Source organism: Toxorhynchites rutilus, chromosome 3 (assembly GCF_029784135.1).
Source record: "Toxorhynchites rutilus septentrionalis strain SRP chromosome 3, ASM2978413v1, whole genome shotgun sequence".
NCBI classification, from domain to species: Eukaryota; Metazoa; Arthropoda; class Insecta; order Diptera; family Culicidae; genus Toxorhynchites; species Toxorhynchites rutilus.
In genome coordinates this window covers 117,625,336-117,646,624 of record NC_073746.1, presented here as the reverse complement: position 1 = coordinate 117,646,624, position 21,289 = coordinate 117,625,336, and the positions used below count along the sequence as shown (strand labels likewise).

Genomic DNA, 21,289 nt, shown 5'->3' with positions numbered 1-21,289 from the left:
CGTTGAATGTCTGTTTTTTTTTCTAGCAAAACTCAGAGGGAACTATTACCTTCAAGCTGGTACCGTCGGATGGAAAACTTGATCAGCGGGAAAGCAAAGTGCGCGTCAAGGCATACTTTGATTATGAGCCGGAAAATGATCCGTACATCCCGTGTAAGGAAGCTGGACTAGGATTCATCAGGGGCGACATTTTGCATATTGTGTCTCAGGTATGTGAAAAATATGACATTTCGAATGCTGATAACATCGGACGGGCAGCAGAAATGTTGACCTGTTGACTTGAGGGTTTTCCGATTTGATTTTAAGTCCGCGAATCTGTGAAAACCAGCGCAAAAACTGTGAAACGTCAAACGTTATCTACACATCCTAACTGCCAAGTTTTGATTGGCCCGATTTACGATTTCCCCGACGCAGACTTCACAATCATCTTAGCTGGGAGAATCCGCTTTGCAAATACATGCAAGTCGGGGGTATTTTTGTTCTCACCAAAATGTGTTTCCCTAAAAAGGACTTCAAAATCAACGCGCCTGGGTGAATCCGCTTTGCAAATACATTATTGTGAGATTTGCTGATATCATTTGCGTTATCGTCAGTCTCACTCTGACCTCGAGACATGCATAGAAAAGCGGATCTTAGCGTTGCCATCGTGTATATAACGCTGTCACACTTTGTATGCTGTATTTCTAAGATGCTGCATACACGACACACGCACACACATTTATCATGCTCACTCACCTATTGAATCCGATGCGTGGCGCTCTCCGATTGGCTCCGTCAACGCTCTTTAGTCTCCGCCTTGTTTCTTCCTCCTGTTGACCGGAAGCCTTTTCTTCCCGGCTCTCTTTGTGCAGCAATTAATCCTCAGACACGTATACCACAAACTAGTTTTGCGGGTTAGGCGAGACGAAGCCAGTTTTTCACAGCGTGATATTATCGTTGCGGCATCAATTAGCTACGAGCGGCTTCTTATGTCTAGGCTAACAGCCCGCACAACGCAAGCAAAAAAACATGTAGCCCAGACACAATGGCGGAGAACCATTTTTCCTCGCCAGACGCCCATCTCCGTCTCATGCGGATCTTCACATAACCGCACCACACCAAGCTAAACGGCCACCTCCAAAATCGAACACTTAACAGCCGTGGAATAAAAAATGAACATTGCTTGTTCTTCCTTGTTTTCCGTCATCACATGTCTTCGTTTCGGATCGAGCTGTTTACGCGACCAAATTACTCACTCGCTGATGTCTGGCATTGTAATCATTGCATCAAACTGACGCCATTGCATTAATGTTCTGAGCTATACAATTGTGTGGGGAATCATCAGGCTATCATCGGTTCACCAAGAAAATAAATGTTCTGGAATTTTGCCTGTGATTGGGTTTCGCTTGACGGTAGCAAAACTTTCTCCACCAAGAATGACAGTTATTTCTAAAATTTCACAGCATTACAGAATAATATCCGAAGTTATAAACAAGCGACTTATAGAAAATAACAACGTAGTTCCTCGTCAACAATGCGGTCGTATCCTTGACACAACATCCTATTTTTTATTTATTTTTTAATTTGTTGGTTTATCATTTCGGATATTATTTGCGAATACGTCGAAATGTCATAAATAACTCTTTAGTAAAAATTTAAAAAGGTTTAATGGCTTGCGTGGTTTTGTAGAATCATTTCGAGAAGCACCGATCCTTTCTTGCCTTTGCGAGAACAATACACAATACACTCTTCTCTTTTTCCGTCTGCTTTGCCATGGCTCGGATGGATTAATTGCAATGCCGGATGCACTTCAAGTTCAATATTCACTAGCGTTCATAACTTGAGGGGAAACATAGAACACAAAACGAGCAGAATAAGCGACTGTTGTTTCGGGCACAGAAAGATTCTGAGAATTTTCCTCAGATGAGATGCAATACTTATACGCTAGCGACAGCTTACTCACTATGCAAGGGAGGAGTTTACTTCGCAAATGCTCTCTTTTCGCTATCCCCATTCGTTGTTTCTATTCCAGCGGCTGCATAAGTTGCCCGTTATTGACAGCTCTATTCGGGAAACCACACAAATGGACAGAACAAACGTATGGGGAAATGGGAATGCTGGAAGCATTTTCATCAATTTAAACCATATAAAGACTATGGGATTGTAGGTGACCGGAATAAATCGCCACAGTAAACAACTGCAACAGAAACAACCGCTTAGAAAAAGTGTAGTAGGCTAGAAATATTTGGCGCGGGAAAAACATCATGTGCCTCACATTTCTATTATAAATTTATTCTCTTGTTCTCGTTTTTCGAAATTTATTCTGAGGACAATGTAATGGGGACGAAGTCCCCATTTGGCGAGGATAAGGAATCGAGGCGGCCCATGCCGCCAAGATGACGCAATCCGAGTCCACCGCCGACCCGCCGTCGGAAGCGGCGGTGTCTCGCACGCAAACCTGGGATCCACTGATTGCCCGGTTAGTTTGAAACATAGGATACGATCCTTTAGCAATGTCCGACCGAGCTCTAGCGAGCGTCGGACGGTATACGTCTGCCCGGGGCGTTACGTTTGCCTGGGGCGATACGTTTGCCCGGTTAATTCTTGTTTTGAAATACAATACCGCGCCACAATATTTATAGCCTACTACACATTTTATAAGCGGTGGTTTCTGTTGCAGTCGTTTTCTGTGGCGATTTATTCCGGGAACCGGGATTGTAATGTATAGCATATCAAACAAATCCTAATGAAATTCCGATTCGATTGATATGCAAATCGTTAAAATCTGTTCACCGCAAAAATAGTTATTAACGCTGACTTTATTTCATAAAAACGTGACCTGTTTTCTGATTTGACACCTTAAATGTAAAACGTATTCCTACGTCAAAAAATTACGCCCTTTTCAGCACAATCGTAGGAAAGTGCGCTTTGAAGGGACACCTGTAGTCGTGAATACCATACCAACGAATTTTCCCATCTAAACTTTTGTCTGTTTGAACGTGAACGGCATGGTTATTTGTTGAAATCAATGCAATATCCCAAACCTCTCAAAGCGTTTTCTTTTTTTGACGTAGGACTACGTCTTTCATTTTTGTACCGGATTGTAAGTTCAAGGTTCCAAAAACGAAAGAATGACGCTGGATTGCAAGGTTCTAAACGTTAATACCTCTTTTCCCGCTGAACGGAGGGGTATGATAATCATTTTCTCAACGGCCCTTTTCAGGGACACCAAATGTGATGGATTAGAGTTCAGAAAAGTTTTTGCAGGCCGAACTGACAGAAGCATCTAGCGAAAATCGTGGTGTCGTTGATAATTCGATACCGATGGGTGCCATTGACTATGGATTTGATAGTGAAGAACACGATATGATATGGTGTAGTGGATCTTATCGCAGTGGATATTATATTGCATATCGAAGAAATCACATTTATGAAAGCAGCGTTATAAAATTATACGTTTACGAAGCTGCAGTCGATCGTCGTTATTGGGAAATTGGAATTGTTGGGAAGGGGTTCTTATTTTTACTGTGTAATTCCGAGGAGGAATCCATTCCTTCTCAAGTGTTAATAATCGTGCCCCGGATCAACGATGATTCCAATTGTCGGAGCTTGGGGAGTGGGTACTATTGGCGCTGGGTATTTCCGAGGAGGAATCGTTTCCCCCTTTGAGCGTTAATAATTCTTTTCCTGCTAAACGAAGTGGTATGATAATCATTTTATTCGAAAGATGAAAAGGCTACGATTTATATGTCAACGTTAGTCCTACGTCCACCTTGCGGTTATATCAAAGATATAACCCACTTCTAGTTTATGGTTCTGGGCAACCAAAGAACCCACTCGAAGATGAAGCTTAGGTTCAGTGACATTATTAAATAATCTGTTGTGCTTCCCGTTAATATATTATCACGTTTCAATATCTTCCCTCTTCAGGACGATTCCTACTGGTGGCAAGCCAGGAAGGAGGGCGAAAAAACAACCCGCGCTGGTCTCATCCCCAGCCGTGCACTACAGGAGAGACGAATTCTTCACGAACGCTCCGCAAAAGAAACGAATGGTGAAACCAAGAGTAAGTCTCGGAACCAGCATAGTGATTCTTCGATTCACTAAACAAAAAACATAACAGAAACGGCGGGAACCTAGAAATTCTCCATCACTAACCATCAACTTGTGTTTTCTGTTTTCTTGCATTGCATTCAATTTTTCCAAATTTCTCCTAATCCTGCTTGCGCCATCATTTGTGTTTGTACGCAAAATCCATATGTGTTGTGTGTCCGTTTCGAAACGCAATGGTCGGCCTCGTTCAGAAGGTTCATGTGCTTCCATCTGCTCGACACCACCCGGTTCACCGAATCCCAACAATCCCTGCCGTGGACCGAAAACTAAAAAGATTATGTACGATACAGCCGAAAATGATGACTTCGATCGGGAGATGATCGCCACCTATGAGGAGGTCGCCAAACTGTATCCGAGGCCCGGTGTCTGCCGCCCGATTGTGTTACTTGGTGCACCCGGAATTGGACGGAACGAATTGAAGCGACGGTTAGTCGCTAGGGATCCGGAAAAATACAAAAGTCCAGTGCCATGTAAGTTGTAGGTGAGGGCGAGAAAGCAAGAAGAAATTATTTTTGAATCATTTTTTCAGACACAACTCGACCCATGCGTTCTGGTGAGGTTGCCGGTCGGGAGTATCTCTTTGTGTCCCGTGAGAAAATGGAAAGCGATATCGCAAACGGCAAGTTCATCGAGTACGGCGAGTACAAAGGTCATCTATACGGAACTTCGGGCGAGAGTGTAAAGAGTATTGTCAACGCCGGATGCGTCTGTGTTCTGAGTCCTCACTACCAGGCGCTGAAGTCGCTGCGAACAGCCCAGCTCAAGCCGTTCATCGTGCACATCAGACCACCGCAGTTTGATCAACTGAAACAGACACGAACCAAAGCTCGTGCCCGTTCGACGTTCGATGAAACCAACTCGAGGGGATTCACGGTGAGTGGCAAATTGATTGCAAAAGCTTTTCATAATTTTTCGACAAATTATCACAGGATGAAGAATTCAGCGAAATGATCAAATCAGCGGAGAGGATCAACTTCCTGTACGGGCACTTCTGCGATGACGAGATCCTCAACGGAGACCTCACGGATGCGTTCGAGAAGCTGGTGAACCTGGCCAACAAGGCCGAGACGGAGCCACTGTGGGCACCGGCAAGTTGGGTGCAATGAAGGCACATTTGCTCTGCTGCCATCGAGCAGGAGCTTGTTGAGCTTACCTGAGCGTAACAGATTAAGGTGTTCATAAATGTAGAAGAAAGTATTGCTTTTTGTTTCTGTCGTTGCCGCGACTGTTGGGAAGGAGCAACCATTATGCGTCTATTGTCGGTCGGCGGCTTATCAGATTATGGGTTATTCGCATTATGATGTGCCATTGTCGAAGATGGAGCATGGTAGATAAAATGAGACAAATAATCTTCAGTTAATCGACACTAGTTTCCTATTGATCAATCTAAGGTTCAATTTGTTACAACGAAATCTTCAGTCGCAATTACGTTTTTTACAATAATTATCTCTCTCATTTGTGGTAAGTAACCTCTATTTATAATTTCACTGTATGCTTTCGGCCAACTATTTAGGATAAACGTGCAACCCGCAATAAGGAAATGATTGGAAACATGATGATGGTTTCCGCGAGAGTAAATTCATTCACTTCAACCGCAAGAAGCGTGCCTAGTTTCAATTGCTTAGTCAAAATGTGCTCAGTTCAGTTAACACAAATGAAATGAATGAGAGTTGTTTGGATTTTTGGTATAGATTTTAAATTAAGAGTTAATAAATAGGAAGGATAAGTTGCACTGCCCTAGATAATTTCTGGATAAGTTAAATAACGTTTAGAGACTTGTCATTTTTTTTTTTTTGTTGGAGTGTAAAAGTCGGTGTTCTTTTCCTAAAATCCTACAATTCGAGCAGAGGTTCTGCATGTTTATAGATGTGAAAAAGGTGACAACAATATTGTCCTATGAATATTCCGTCATATTTCCTAACTCTGCCAGTGTGTGAGGTTCCATAGTGGGGCAAAATTTTGCAAAAATTCAAGTCAACAAACATCGAAATGATGAACCATTGAGTTTAATCGTGCATGGACTAAGATTACCGAACAGTTTTAAACAGTTAATAGACTTTTAAAGCTTGACTGACATACTATGGTCACTATTCTGTATAGCGAATCGAACATCACTCCATTCTTCTAGTTTATTTTGGTCATAAAGGAAATAAATTCGACGAGTAACGGTCGAGTAATTCGAATTGTTCCACCGTACAAAAGTCGAGCGATTCTTCTATTACAAAAAGTCGGGTAAAGTTAGGCTGTTCGTCTTGTCAATTCAAAGCTTCGGTATTTTTTCTGTGTTTGTCGTTTGATTTTTTTTTTTCGATACAACAAGATTTGTCTGAAGGGAGTTTTTAATGAAAGGTTAAGTCGAGCTTACATTCAAAACCTCTGAACTCAAATAAAAACCAAAAAACTTCTTCTTTGGAGGAACGGCGGTACCAACAAAGGTTAGTGGAAGGCATGGCTCGCAAAAAAACAACGGGAAACTTGTTCGGTCGCAGAAAGTTCCAATGAAATGTTAATGAAGGAGGGGATTACGTTGGAACAACAAGTTTTTGAGCGTTAATATCTCCTAAGCTACTGAACGGAATGGTATGATAATAACTTCATTCGACAGATAAAATGTCTACGCGTTATATGCTTGTTACTTATTTATTCAAAAACTTGTTCCAATAGCCCAACAATTGCTTCGAAGACAAGCTATTGAAATAACGAAAATCTGTATATGAACCAGCTCGGTAGTACACTCAGTTATAATTGTACAGCGGTTGAATAGCCCGTGTGCTGTGGTGGCTTTGAGTTTACATAAACATCAGATGTTATCGGTCCTCAAAATAATTCTAAAGTACAGACGATCATAGAGTCTATGTGCTCCATTAACTTCAATTGATAGGAATATAGAACCCAAGTAATCTTGCTTCCGTCAAAATGAATGAGATATGATCACGATAATGGTCACGCAACGGATTTTTAGTTTAAAACTACAGGGATTCTCAAACTATTTTGGGCAAGAGACCACTTTTTCCAGAATCAAGTTATACCTCAGACCCCTATAGCCAAATTTGTTTCAAAATTCTATCTCTAGTTTTTTGTTCTATTCATACAAAATAGTTACCAATTTAAAAATTTTGCGGTTGGTTAAGCGAGGAAACTTGGCGTCATTTTCTCATTAAAATTCAACAAAATTAATACACATTTAGAAAATATCAAGGTAATTAACTTTCGAAAAAAGAACTTTAAAATTAAAATACTTTCTCGTCTAGTAGGAAATACTTAAAAATACCTCATTTTGATCATGATAAATTTGGTTTGGACAAGCTTTATATAAAAAGTAAAATATTCAAGAATAAGACTAAACAATTTAAAAGAAATTGCTTTTCAATACAATGCAATTTGATAATTTCAATACCAAAGTAATACTTGAGCAATGTTATTTTGGTTTTGAATGTGCTCATTAGTATTGGAATAATATTGTGGGACTGATCAAAAATTATTCCAGAATTCCAATACATAGATCGCTGCATAAATTATAACAAGGAGACGTCAGTTTGTCAGTTTTGCGTGTTCGGTTTCAGCTCCCATTCGTTGCAATGATATTCAAATGTAAACAAACGGAGCTAATACAAACCACGCAAAAACTTCAAACCGAAGTCATTTCAAACTGCTCGAATGATATGATTTATTAATGGTTTATTTCACCATTTTCCGGATATAAATACTTCACGGGGTTTCAAAGGGGATTCTATTTATCAAGCGTTGGAATGGGCAAAAAAATCGTTTTAGTTAAATCAAGCCGATCTCCTTAAAATACTCGATCTCTCGATCTCGACGCTTGCTAAAGCTTAGTCGGACCTTACTAAAGGATCGTATCCTGTGTTCCAAACTAACCGAACATTCAGTGGAACACAGGTTTGCGTGCGAAACAGTACAAAAAATCTAGCTCACCTATAGTATATGTCAAACCAGTGAGCTAAAACATCGATACATGCATATGTGAAACATGAGGGAGAGAAACGAATTCATTTTGGAGGGAGTCACTTCAATATGCATTGAAGTCCATTTGACGGAGAAAAATGAAATGAGAAAGTCGAGTCGTAGAGTGAGATAGCAACTGAACGCACGAATGACCGTTGAGTCACGTTGACGGAGAAACTGCTGGAAGAAGCCAAAACTCATTTCCAATTGAATACGAAGGCGACTTTCTTCATAGTCCGCTAACTATCCTTAGTTGAATATTACTTTGCCGAGCCCTGCTGATAAGTATCGCCAATTGCCGCCAAAGAATTTCCGAGTGAACTTCGACAAGATATATTATAGACGAGGAAGGCAACGTTGTCGCTACGAGAAATCGAACAGTAGTCCATACCCAGTATAGCCATAAGTTCTGTCAGTGAAATCATGACTGCTGCAGAGAAATTTGAAGCGAAAAACAATGGTAAAACTGCAGTCGTGTAGTGCGATGTTAGACAGATCCCATCAATATCAGACAGATCTACGAATTGCATCCTTGTACACAGGCATTCACACATTCTCACACTAAAGTTAGTTGACTGTCCTCCAGTCCAGGATTACGCTCCTCAGACTTCCACATCACTGACATAATTGCCAATTGTGGAATGTTCTACTCGATGACATATCATAAATCTTTTCGCACTGCTAGCATATCTAGCAGCACATTCCAAGTCTGTCAGTTGACCGCTTAACTCCAGTCATGATTAACTAACAACACTTCTCTGTATCCGTTCGATAACCGGGCACGATAGCTAAATAGTTTTCCGCGAATAATCACAAACGCGCTATACGGTTCTTCATGATTGATTCTTCACGAGATCAAAAACCGCTACAACCTGAGTTGTTCTCTTCGCCTCTAGCTCTGAAAAAGGCCATTGTGAAAAATTTAACTCCAACCACCATGTCTTGAGAAAGACTACTCTACTCATTCCCACTAAACGCTAGCCAACAAACGCTGTCCACTCTACAAACATCAAGCGAGAAGTGAAGTGGTGTGTTGTAAAGTGAAGTTCCGCGTCATATTAGTTCCACATTTTTTCTATAGGATGGTAATTGGATAGACTTCGGTCAATAAAATCCACCCCATTGTCAGGATACTCTGGCTAATATTGAACTTCCTAGCAAATTTATCCACGAACGTCAACCTAAATGTGCCGGACACATTTCCTAGTGCCGTGGCTAGGTAAAATTGTTGACCAGGAAACTGTTTGAAATCCATTTTCACGTTCCATTGTGACTGTTTTGCGATTTCCGCAACTGCCCACGTTGGATTTCCAATGTGAGTGTACTGCAAAATTAATTTTCTTTTATTGTTTTCTACCTGGTATAACCTCTGACTCTCTGCACGAAAAGCGTTGATATTATAAAAGGAACTACTTCATGATCAAACCCCTGTCAAGGCACGATATAGTCTGAACAGCGGTATATATTGCCCCATTTCACACTCTTATTTAATAAAATTCAAAAGTTTTTTGTAGGAATCCAGATAAATTATCTTCTTTCATTTTGCAGAAAAAATAATTCATTCACATAAAGACGAAACTAACTCCGACAAGCTCGCCTGGAACGAATTCTACAGCAATACAGGTCGGACTCGATTATATATAGTCGACCATTTTTTTTTCAACAATTATTTTCTAATCTTATACATTATCGAATCTCAAGAAAACAATTTTTTCATCAATGTATGAATGTCAAACATCAATAGAAAAATAGATTTCGATTCGATTAAGTATTGGATTCGAAAAATAACGTTGAAAGTGAAATTGCGATTATATATAATCGATTTCGACCTGTAATCATGAAGCTAGAAATTTGTGTTTGTTTGTTTATTTAAAAAATACGCAGACGATTAGAATATTACACGAACAAGGTTTGAACGAATCTCTGCTCGTCATTTTTTTCCTACAGCAATGGAAAACCTAAAAATAATTTAATCCAATGGTTCTTACACTAATGAACACCTTGAGAAAGCGGAGAACACAACGCCTGCCTCCAAAGCTAGTGACGCTAAAATACTATGATACCGGATAATCACAATGCATTTTACCGACATAAGATTCGCAGGACTCCTAATATTTAGAAAAAAAAAGCAGAACAAAAAGTAAACCAATACTAAACAAAGCGATGAACATCTAAAAGCCGACATCTACATTACACAACCTGCTGCTCGCGGGGACAGAGCTGTATATTTTCCGAAAAATTTAAAAAAATCTCAAATTTTAAAAACTCTTACAACTATTTAAAGCCGTATGTTATTCTATCCGTAGCATATAATATCGAGAGAACAAAAAAAAACAAACAAAAATGAATAGCCGCATATAGAACTCGTTCTTGTTACAAAGCAAACTCAGCTGAACTCGTCTTTCCTTCTGGAGTTACGCACTCAATAGATACCTAAGCATTAAGCAAAACATAAACAAAACTCTGGGTAGAGAATTGCAGCAAACAAAAAACCGAAATTTTACTCTCTCTACAGTAGTGCGGAATGGACTGTGGTAACAGGCGGTGGTAGTTCGCAAAGATTGGAAATTTAAACGGAATTTTACTGTAGACTATTAGCTAGGGACAGCATGTCAGTGACAATATTACCGAAAGGCACAGTAGAAAGCTAGTAGTGGGGCATAGCTACCGAATTTTAGCCCATTCAACAGCAGCTGAAGACATACAAAAATGATTTGTGTTGACCAATCTTACGTAGAAACTGAACCTAAGTCACCCTGAGAACCTTTTGTAACAGGCGGCTTTACAAATTTCCCTCACAACTATTGATGTTTTTTCTCGCTTTCCGAACTCAACTCAATCCATCAAACCATGTACTGAAGTGGTCAATCGAGAACCAGAAACGAAATCCCAACCAAGAACAAATGCCAGAACATACAAAAACTCAATACGAAAAGCGCGTCTGAATTTAACACAAGGAGAAAAAAATTATTGTGAATATTATTAAGAGAACAAAAAGCGATGTTGTTTGTTGATTAGTTTTAGTGAAAGAGGTAAAAATATAAATTCGAAAGAGATAAAATTGAGTCCCAAATTTTTGATTACAAAATTAAACAAAGCAAAAGTGGAAATAAAATTGTAATTTTTACACAATAACAAGCTACATTATATAGTTCAATGAATAAACATTCTTTGAAATACAATCGGTTTTTTTCTTCCTCGCAGAACCCCCTAGTTCTCTCTGATAATCTGTGGTTTGTAGTCGGGCTTGATGGCTTTGGCCAAACTTTCCGCGTATAGTGGCAGTCGTTGAGTCATCTGAAAACCCCAGAAATCCTTCACTTGTCGGCACAAATTCAAGTCCATTTCCGCCACCAGTAAACCATCTTTCTCTCTGGATAGAGCGGGAGTGCGCGAACCGTTCGGAGCGGCAATATAGGACGACCCGTAGAATGGACCAAAGTCTTTATGCGCCGGTTCTCCATTTCCAGAGGTGAATTCGTTGGGGAACACTTCGGTTCCCACTCGGTTAATGGCTACCGTGAAATAACTGTTCGCAATTGCGGCATTCCGGGCTTCGATGCCCCACAGGGGCTCGCTAAGGGCTCCAATCTGCGGAACAAACAAAGTTAAATAACGAATACCACAGTTAAATGACACTTACCGTCGCCGACGGATTGAACACAATCTCAGCACCATTCAGACCGAACATCATCCAATTCTGGGGGTGGTGACGACCGTAGCATATATTCACCGCAATACGACCAAACTGGGTCTCGAACACCGGATGCCCGGTGTCACCCTCGAAGTAATACGTTGATTCGTTGAAATCGCCCACCCGTGGAATGTGATTCTTCCGATGCTTCCCCATGTAGTTCCCGTTATTCGAGATAACCACGGCGGTGTTCCAGATGGTATCGTTGTGGTTCGCATCACGCTCCAGAATGGGCGAAATGATCACCATGTTGTACTGCTTGGCTAGCTGGAAGCGTATGAATATTTCAGATGTTTTGATCGAATCATTTATACAACAACAGTACCTCTTTCATCAATTTGGTGGTTGGACCATTCTCAGCATCCTCAGCAAATTCACACCAGGGAAATTTCTCTCGAGTACAGAATGCAAAAGGCATCGCTGAAACGAAAACATTTGTTTAAACCCCTATCCTCAAATAATGGAGCCTACCTACTCCAAGCCTCCTGCAGACAAATGATGTTCACTCCTGCGCAAGCCGCCACCTTTAGAATGTTGGAAATTTTTTCATGCAGAGCATCACGCTGCACATGAATAGGAGCAGTGGTTGGGATGTCCACCGTATTTTGGATCAAACCTACTCGAACAATTCTCGGACGACGTAGGTCTTCCTTGCGGGCGGTGAATGCGTATCCCCTGAGGTCGGCTCCGACCTCCTTTGCCAGTGAGATGGCTTCATCGGAGAAGGTGATGGCATTGCTGAAATGAAACAATACAGTGGTTACTACACCCAAACTAGCGTTGGCAGAAAACATGCCATCTTTGGCAGAAAAGATTCCATTTCCTGGTCATGAGAGTCAAATGCGCAAATAATGAGCTATTTTGAAGCTTAAAAATGGTTTGTATGTATGCGAGCAGACATCTCTTTCTGTTTTCTTTTCTCTTTTCATTTGGGATTGTGCAAAAGAAACGTCCATACGACGTCAATGGGGATCGAACCAAGGCCGGCTGGAATGCGAAGTTACTTTACACGACTGCACTATCCATATAGCTGCCAGCGCTATTATAAAGGAGCGTGATAATATTACACCTCATCATAAAATGAAGTTGGAAGGTGTTTTCTAAGCCGATAAAGAAGAACACGAACGAGAATATATCTTTCTCTGTCTGGGCCGTGTATTTGGCAAACCATACGAAAAGCTTTCATTTAAATGTGTCTCCTGTTTCGCTCCCTCATATTGGCTCTCGCATATATATCATACAAATGATATACATGTATTGGGGAGTAGAACATTTTATGTTATCTTTCAGCTCATTTAATGTAATAAATCGGGATGTCAGAAAATGTGCTAAAAATTAACTTTGGGTGTACTTATTAAACGGATTAAAATTTTTACCTCTAATGTCGAGTCGGCTTAAATTTCCCGTAGATGGGCAGTAGATCGCGCCCGAAACCGGTTGACATTAGAGGTGAAATTTTTAATCCGTTTAATAAGTAAGAACCATAAGTGTTATGTCTTGTCTCGTGTCACGTCTTATAAGTGTCGTGAAGTTCTTACGTTGCACATAAATTAAAAATAATAAGTTACACGCAAAATGGTCAGAAGTGTGTATACATTCTGTCAAATATTAGGCTGTCAAAAAAGGCCTGCGGTATTTTTTTTGAATTTTCATTTGTTAATAAAATTAGTTACAATCATCTGTTTTTAGTCAAATATGCGCCTTTTTGTTCGATGACTTGTTCCCAACGAGATGCCAACTTCATAATACCCCTGTTATAGAAGCTCGCTTCCTTATTGGCAAAAAACTCGGATAGCCAATTTTCACAGGCCTCTTTTGTGGCTAACTTCTGACTACCTAGCTCGTTCGCCATGGACAAAAACAGGTGGTAGTCACTTGGTGCAAGGTCCGGACTATACGTCGGATGCAAAAGAACCTCCCATCCGAGCTCCCGGAGCTTCTGGCGCGTCACCAAAGAGGTGTGTGGCCGGGCGTTGTCCTGATGGAAGACAATGCGGCCTCTGTTTATCAAAGATGGCCTCTTCTTCATGAGTACTACCTTCAAGCGGTTCAGTTGTTGGCAGTACAGGTCCGAATTGAGCGTTTGGCCATAGGGAAGCAGCTCATAATAGATTATTCCTTGACAATCCCACCAAACACACAGCAGAACCTTCCTGGTCGTTAATGAGGGCTTGGCCACCGTCTGAGCCGCTTCAGCGGGCTTCGACCACGACCGTTTGCGCTTCACGTTGTCGTAAGTGACCCACTTTTCATCGCCAGTCACCATCCGCTTCAGAAACGGGTCAATTTTGTTGCGATTCAGCAGCGATTCACATGCGTCGATACGGTCAAAGATGTTTTTTGCGTCAACGTGTGTGGCACCCATACATCGAGCTTCTTTGTGAATCCAAGCTTTTTCAAATGGTTAATAACGGTTTGATGACTTATCCCCAGCTCTTGGTCGATGCTACGGCTGCTACTATGCCGGTCTTTCTCGGCTAATTCAGCGATTTTGTCGCAATTTTAGCCGACAGGCCTTCCGGAGCGTGGCGCATCTTCGACGACCTCTACACCAGAACGAAAACGTTGAAACCATCGTTGTGCGGTGGAAATGGAAACTGTATCGGGTCCATAAACTGCACAAATTTTATTGGCAGCTTGAGATGCATTTTTGCCTTTGTCATAGTAGTACTGTAAAATATGTCGGATTTTCTCTTTATTTTGCTCCATATTTGCGACACTATAACTCACGAACGACTTAACCAAACAAAACACAGTCAAGGACTATATAAATACCTTTCCAACAAGCTATAGTATGACTCGATACAATGAATACAACTAGAACTACGCGCTTACTACGACACCTCGCGGAAATGCCGCAGGACTTTTTTGACAACCTAATATATACCGGGAAAATGTGTCGTGCTGCGACTTTTCTAATGCCTTAAATATCAATCTGAAAATGAAGAAAGGTCTCGTGAGAGATATTTAATTCGCCGGCTAGCTCTCTCGAACTTAAATGATGATTTCTTTTTTTTTATTGCTGTTTTCAACAGTTAACGAGTCAAATGCTCCAAGCTAATATGTCGTAAAAATTCTCAATAAACATTGTCTCAATTAAAAATGACGCAGAAAAGAATATCTTGTATTTTCATAATTTTAACTCATTTTTGAAGTGTATTCGAACTTATTGAACACCCTGTATATGTCAAACCACATTGGGTAAAGTTAGATACGGTGTATTTAGTTATAGATTCCTTTTATCCTACATTTTTCGTGAATGCGAAAATGATAGCAACGATGATGATCAAAATAATTGTTACAGAAATGTCCAAATTCGATTTAGAAAGGAACTGAAAAGGAACAGAAGATAAAGGTTAGGTTCAATGCAGTTGTCTATAACCAAAAACCATGACCCCATGCAACTCAATTAATCACATTGTCGAGCAGTTTTGCGGCGATGTTATGGAAAAGAAGCAATAAATGCGAAATGCATTTTCTAGAGGTTCTAGACGAAAAGATCCTCAAATATTGCTTCATAGTTATGTTTAAGTAGAGGGAACTATCATTTTAGATAAATCAAAGCCGATCTTCTTGAAATAAAACGGTTTTACTGGATTCAGTTTTCTTCCAGTTTTTCAAAGAGAATTTTCCAGTTTTTTGAAAAATGTTATTAGCAGCCCTGTTTGTCAGTATGGAAAGCTCAAGACCAAGTGGTCATGGTTTTTACATTATCTGGTCGCTGGTATAAACGATCTTATAGATGGATAGTTCAATGGTTTCTGTATTGATAGAACATAGTTTTCATGCTGAAATATCTTTTTTTCTTGTTTGCACCTCATTTTTAGTCCTTTTTTTGATCCGTGATTTTCTTTATCCGCGGTAAGCTTGCCCGACTATTCCGCGGATAATCGAGATTCTACTGTATTTACTTTTGGTTCGATCTGCACTGCTGTGGTACTGGAACCATTCTAACAAAACGGGATACAACAAGTAGAATTTTTAACGCAAGTATGCACACTTTGCTCTCAGACGACTGATTTTTGACGATCCTATCGATTCATCGATATATTAGGATCGTTGCCAGCAAGTCGATCCGGTTTTTTTTTTTTAATGAATGTGACAAACTATTGAAGAAATTTTGTTATAAACAACTGGGGGAACACCTGCAGAATTCGGATTACTTCAACTACTAGCATTTATGTTCATTAGTGTTGAGGATGACTATCGATATTGGTCAGTTGTCGATATCAATTGAAGAGGACAATATGCTAGAAAAAGAAACTGGAAACTGGACGTTTCTCATGGACTACCTCATTCGTTGTCGTAGCTAGCTTTTGTTTTGCAATTTTTGTGTTCCATTCTAAAATGAAAAACGATATTATGAGACAGAAAAAATACACAGCTGGCATTAGCTCCACTCGATTCAAATTTTGACTTTACCACAAACAGATTTTCAAAAAAAAAAACAAACAGAAAATGAACCTATTTCTGTCTACAAATCCAGCGTCAATGTTTTGTTTTGGATAATAGTTTATCTCTTCGGAAGAAGAACCTCATTCGAATTATCTTGAGTTTGAAATTACACAATAGTATATTTCTCTCCTCGAATACACAAAACAAAAATATTCCGAATTATTTTTAAACAGCGTCGCCATAACATACAACACCTCTATTTATTCCTTTTTCTCGTTCACATAAATAATCGTAAAAACAAAAATAGAACAGTGACCATCTCACCATCTCCAACAAATTACGAGCACAAAATGTTATCAGTATCGAGTTAACGATTGAGACACGAATTGGGTACTCCGTAGATATAGCAATTATCACCTGTTTCTCACCGCGATAAGATGCTGACAGACTCAAATCGACCAACAGCATCATACGCAACCCGTCTATCACAAACTTGCGCCACTGCATTGAAAAATGAAAAAGGTAACTCACTCATCAGCGCGTCCGTAAAGTATCCGCTTGACCTCTCGTAGTTCCTCCGATGGGATGTATTTCTCCAGCGTATCTTCGAGACTTTTGAAGTTATTATCCGCCATTGGACGATCCGATCGCTGCAGGATACTGTTACCAAAATTGTCTAACTTTGTTGTTCGATTCACCACAGTAACAGAACGAGGTCAACGCGTTGTCTAGCGATAGTTGAATAAATTCAATAAATGTTTTCAAATACCGCGATGACCGAGGACCGAATTGCGCCGAACAGACTGGCGGTCTGTATGTGAATGGCTCCACACGCTCTGGCTTGCGGCTCAAAACCATATGATCGTGGCCTGCATGCGTGTATGTGTTGGCGTTATGAATTGATATGCGGTTCATATGGTTTTAGGTTATTCGTAGTCGATTTGAATGGATGCAATTGGTATAGAACAATTGAGTAGGATCTAATCAGAACAAACATCATTTACTGATAACATCGGTTAATGCTGATGTCGACGCACATCGCCCAGGTTGATCTCCTTTCGCCAGTCAATAAATGTGAGAAATATCAGTGTGAAAAATAGAAGGCAATATGTACACATGCTTCCAATATTTATCAAATGCGAAATGTTATATTAATATTTGATAGAATAGCTAACGACCATAACTTTGTGTTCAAATAACAAATCTTTTTAGAAATGAAATTCGATGAATATTTCTAATCTATATATATGTGAATTAAAAAAATATATAAAGTGGATTTCTGTCTGTCTGTCTGTCTGATTCTCATGGGCTCGGAAACTACTGAACCGATCAACATGAAAATTGGTATGTATGGGTTTTTGGGGCCGGGGAAGGTTTTCGTGATAGTTAGAGACCCCTCCCCCCTCTCTAAGGGCAAATGAAACCAAATAAAGCATATTGAGGTTTTAGGGTGCAATGAATGTTTCTATGGTGGTAAGACTCTCCACCCCCCTCTCTAAGGGAGTGGGGGGGAGTCTGCCATACAAATGAAACACAAACTTCTGCATTACTCGAGAATTAATCAAGCAAATGAAACCAAATTTGGCATGCGAAGGTTTTAGGATGCAATAAATGTTTTTACGGCAGTTAGATACTCCTCCCCTCTCTTAGGGGTGGCTGCCATACAAATGAAACACAAATTTCTGCATTACTCGAGAATTACTCAAGCAAATGAAACCAAATTAGGCATATTGAGGTTTTAGGGTGCAATGAATGTTTTTATGGTGGTAAGACTCTCCACCCCCCTCTCTAAAGGGAGGCTGTCATACAAATGAAACACAAATTTCTGCATAACTCGAAAACTAATTAAGCAAATGGACTCAAATTTGGCAAGTGAAGGTTTGACGGGGCACGGGTAACGGGTAACGGAGAAACATGTTTTTGCAAGTGGTTGAAAAATCTTGAACGAGAATTGTGTCTGAAAATAATCTGATATTATAATGATGAGTTTTGTTAGAATTACTAAGTTTATAGTAAAAGGTAAATTCAACGGGGTGGATTAGAAGATCAATCAATGAACAGCTCTGCGATTGGACCCATGAACTTGCTCATAATAAGAAAACGTGAATGTTTGAAGGTATTGATAACAAAAAACAAATTTTGGGCGGGACGAAGTTTGCCGGGTCAGCTAGTTTGTCGGATAAAATATTTCAAGAAGAGAAAGTATTATAAGAGTTAGGTATAATACACGCCTATCGGCAGAATGGACCATCTGAATTTCTCGGAAACCAGCATGAATATGAATGCATAAATTATAGACAAGTCTTACAACATCCCACTACGTAAGTTTCACACTTGTAACATGGCATAAAAATCAGAATAATTTTCTTCAAAAGCGATTTCCGATGTAGTTTTCCATTCTATTTTTGTTGGTTAAAGCCGATTCAGACTTGAGTTGAGTACCCAGCAGTTGTTTCAAATGAAGATGCGGTATTTACATTTCCATCTTGATTCGTTTTTTTTTCACTTCAGTCTAACTCCGGACAAAATCTTTGAACTTCGACCTTACCAACGACCAACTCACGGCCGCACCGATTCTTGTTAAGTCCTGCTCCACCTGGTCCAACCACCTCGCTCGCTGGGCTCCCTCTTGTTCCCACCGGATTCGATTCGAACATTATCGTTGCAGGACTGCTATCCGGCAATCTTGTAACATGCTCCGCCCATCGTACTCGTCCAGCCTTGGTGACTTTCTGGATGCTGGGTTCTCCGTAGAGTTGCGCCAGTTCGTGGTTCCTTCTCCATACTCCGTTTCCATGTATACCACCGTATATTGTTCTGAGTACTCGGCGTTCGAAAACACCAAGTACTTGTGAGTCCTCTTCAAGCATCGTCCATGCTTCGTGCCCATAGAGAACGACCGGTCGGGATTTGTACATGGTACACTTCGTACGGGGTCAGAGCTTGTGTGACCTTAATGATTTGCGGAGCCCATAGTAGGCGTGATATTCCGTTGTCTATGCGTATTCGAATATCACGGCTGTTGCTGTTGTCAGTTGTTATTAACGAGCCATGGTAGACAAATTCTACCTCAATCAGCCTTGCTCCTGTTTCAGTTGGGTATACAAGTCTGCTACCGTCGCATTCGTTCTTCCGATTATACCCACGTCGTCGGCGAAGCAAATAAACTAACTAGGCTTGTTGAAAATCGTGCCCGCATGTTGAAGCCCGCTCTCCGCATAACACCTTCCAGCGCCACGTTGAAGAGCAAAGAGGAGAGTCTATCGCATTGTCGATAGACTCTCGGGTGCACCCCACACCGTTCATCGTTGCCTGAATCAGTCTTGTCCAGTGCAGCAGAAATTCAATCTCAATCGAATGAAATCGAAGAAAATAACAAAGATTACCATTCTCCATCAAAGACACCATTGCTCGATTGTTTGAACTTGGCTGATATCTTTAACTGAGATCCGAAACGTTCATTTTCGAGCGAAAAGCTTTCCCTTCTCATTTGAATGAGATGAATGCATTGAGTCGAACGAACACAAAAAAATCATTCTTATGAGCTCGGCTTTCCGCAGTGAAATACGATTTCTCTTCATTTACTGTCATATTCGCGTTGACTACATTGAACTTCGTGTGCAGCGGTATGGTGGTTTGGAACTAGCTCTAGGGGAATACATTTCGTATGTTTCGGTGTTGCAAGGATATTTGCATTGAGATAAAAGACGGGTGGGTAATGTCAGGGACATAACCGGAGTGACGTAGGACTATATAAAGGGGACAGCTTTTGCTAAATATATTGTTTCATTTCTTCTCCTCGGTGAATACCTACCTTCTTCTTCTTGAATGGCGTTAACGTTCCCTGTGGAACTTTTGCCGTCTCAACGTATGCATTAACTAGCGTCATTTATTAATACTTATTTGAGATTTCTTAAGCCAAATAACACGCCTTGAATGTATTCCGAGGGGCAAGCTCTTGAATACGCGTGACCACAGTGCATGTCGAAGGAAATTTCTTTGACGAAAAATCCTTCGGCCAGAACGGGAATCGAACCCGAACACCCGGCATGATAATGTGAGACGCTAACCACTCGGCCACGGGTGCACCACCTACCTACCTATCTAACTGAAAAATGGATTAGTTTATTGTTCACTCTTTATGAACATGTTGGGGGTTCTGAAAAGAACTTTTGGTGTTGTGTTTTTTGCGTTTTTTACAAACTTTCTCAATTTTTTCTCACTATCTTATAGTTGCTTCTTGATATTTTTACTTATTGAATGTTCAACTCCGGGCATCCTTTGGCGTATGCACATATCGTAAAATCAAAATGATGGCTATGATAAGGAATGCATAGTGGTCCTCAGCTCATTCACTATCATAAATTTCACATTACCGTACCTTAAACTGTGGTTTCGGAGACGCACCTCGCATCTTCCTTCTCCCTTATTCTTTTTATGTTATTTTACTTTTTTGTGTCATGATTTGTCATTTCAATTTATTTTAATTTCTTCAATCAACGCTACAGAATACTTGAAATAGTGTAAACGGATTAAAAAAATGTACTGCTGCGTGCATTTTATCTGATTACAATCCCAACGGTCTATACTGATCTGCATACTCTATCTATTCTTCCCATTTGCGTAACACTTGTAAAACGGTTTATAATTCAGAAAGGTGTTTTGTAACTAGCATGATTTTATAAAGGAACGAAAAATGGCGGCAAATTCTCTGGGTGATATGCATAAATGCAGTTCGATAAAGCTGACATATTACATATTACATATTACACATCCAAATTGGATGTCTACTTGCGGGAATGGACTGCCTTGTTTTGTATACTTTGGCTAGTGCCTATATATACCAGATGAAGCAATCATGTGGCATTCTCGAATTTATGTGAAAAAGAAGGAAGGATTTTGTAGAATTTCATTCTCACACAGTTCATCTCTCGTATCTCGCTCTCGCATGTGAAAATGCGAAAATGGCATACCCTAGCAATAACAAAACAAACAACCCCCGCTCGACAAACCGTAATCCTCTTTCTATTGAAGTAATGATGTTGCTTCACTTGTATATATAATCATGGGCTAGATCTAAGTAAGTACTGCACGCACTCAATAGATGTAAGCAAGTACTGTACGCACTCAATAACACGCAACCGT

General features: G+C 40.3%; 2 protein-coding genes across 8 annotated transcripts in view; one reads left to right on the top strand and one right to left on the bottom strand.

Annotated features, from left to right (window-relative positions):
- The window catches only part of LOC129775168 (MAGUK p55 subfamily member 7), a 77,037-nt gene extending 65,800 nt beyond the window's left edge, over positions 1 to 11,237 (top strand). For 5 of the 7 annotated variants that reach the window (XM_055779546.1, XM_055779545.1, XM_055779548.1 and 2 more), the window contains 5 exons: positions 27 to 209; positions 3,910 to 4,045; positions 4,284 to 4,562; positions 4,622 to 4,965; positions 5,022 to 11,237. In XM_055779546.1, the coding sequence (XP_055635521.1) occupies positions 27 to 209; positions 3,910 to 4,045; positions 4,284 to 4,562; positions 4,622 to 4,965; positions 5,022 to 5,198 (1,119 nt within the window). In that variant the 3' untranslated portion in view covers positions 5,199 to 11,237. The remainder of the gene's footprint in view (positions 1 to 26; positions 210 to 3,909; positions 4,046 to 4,283; positions 4,563 to 4,621; positions 4,966 to 5,021) is intronic. The other 2 variants (XM_055779551.1, XM_055779549.1) reach the window with 1 other exon arrangement.
- Positions 11,158 to 16,985, bottom strand: LOC129775170 (beta-ureidopropionase). Its single transcript, XM_055779552.1, has 5 exons — positions 16,676 to 16,985; positions 12,225 to 12,487; positions 12,075 to 12,169; positions 11,699 to 12,016; positions 11,158 to 11,646 (listed from the first exon to the last, which is right to left on the bottom strand). The coding sequence occupies exons 1-5, from the start codon at positions 16,777 to 16,779 to the stop codon at positions 11,266 to 11,268; spliced, it is 1,161 nt and encodes a 386-aa protein (XP_055635527.1). The 5' UTR covers positions 16,780 to 16,985; the 3' UTR covers positions 11,158 to 11,265.
- Between the last annotated feature and the right edge of the window lie 4,304 nt (positions 16,986 to 21,289).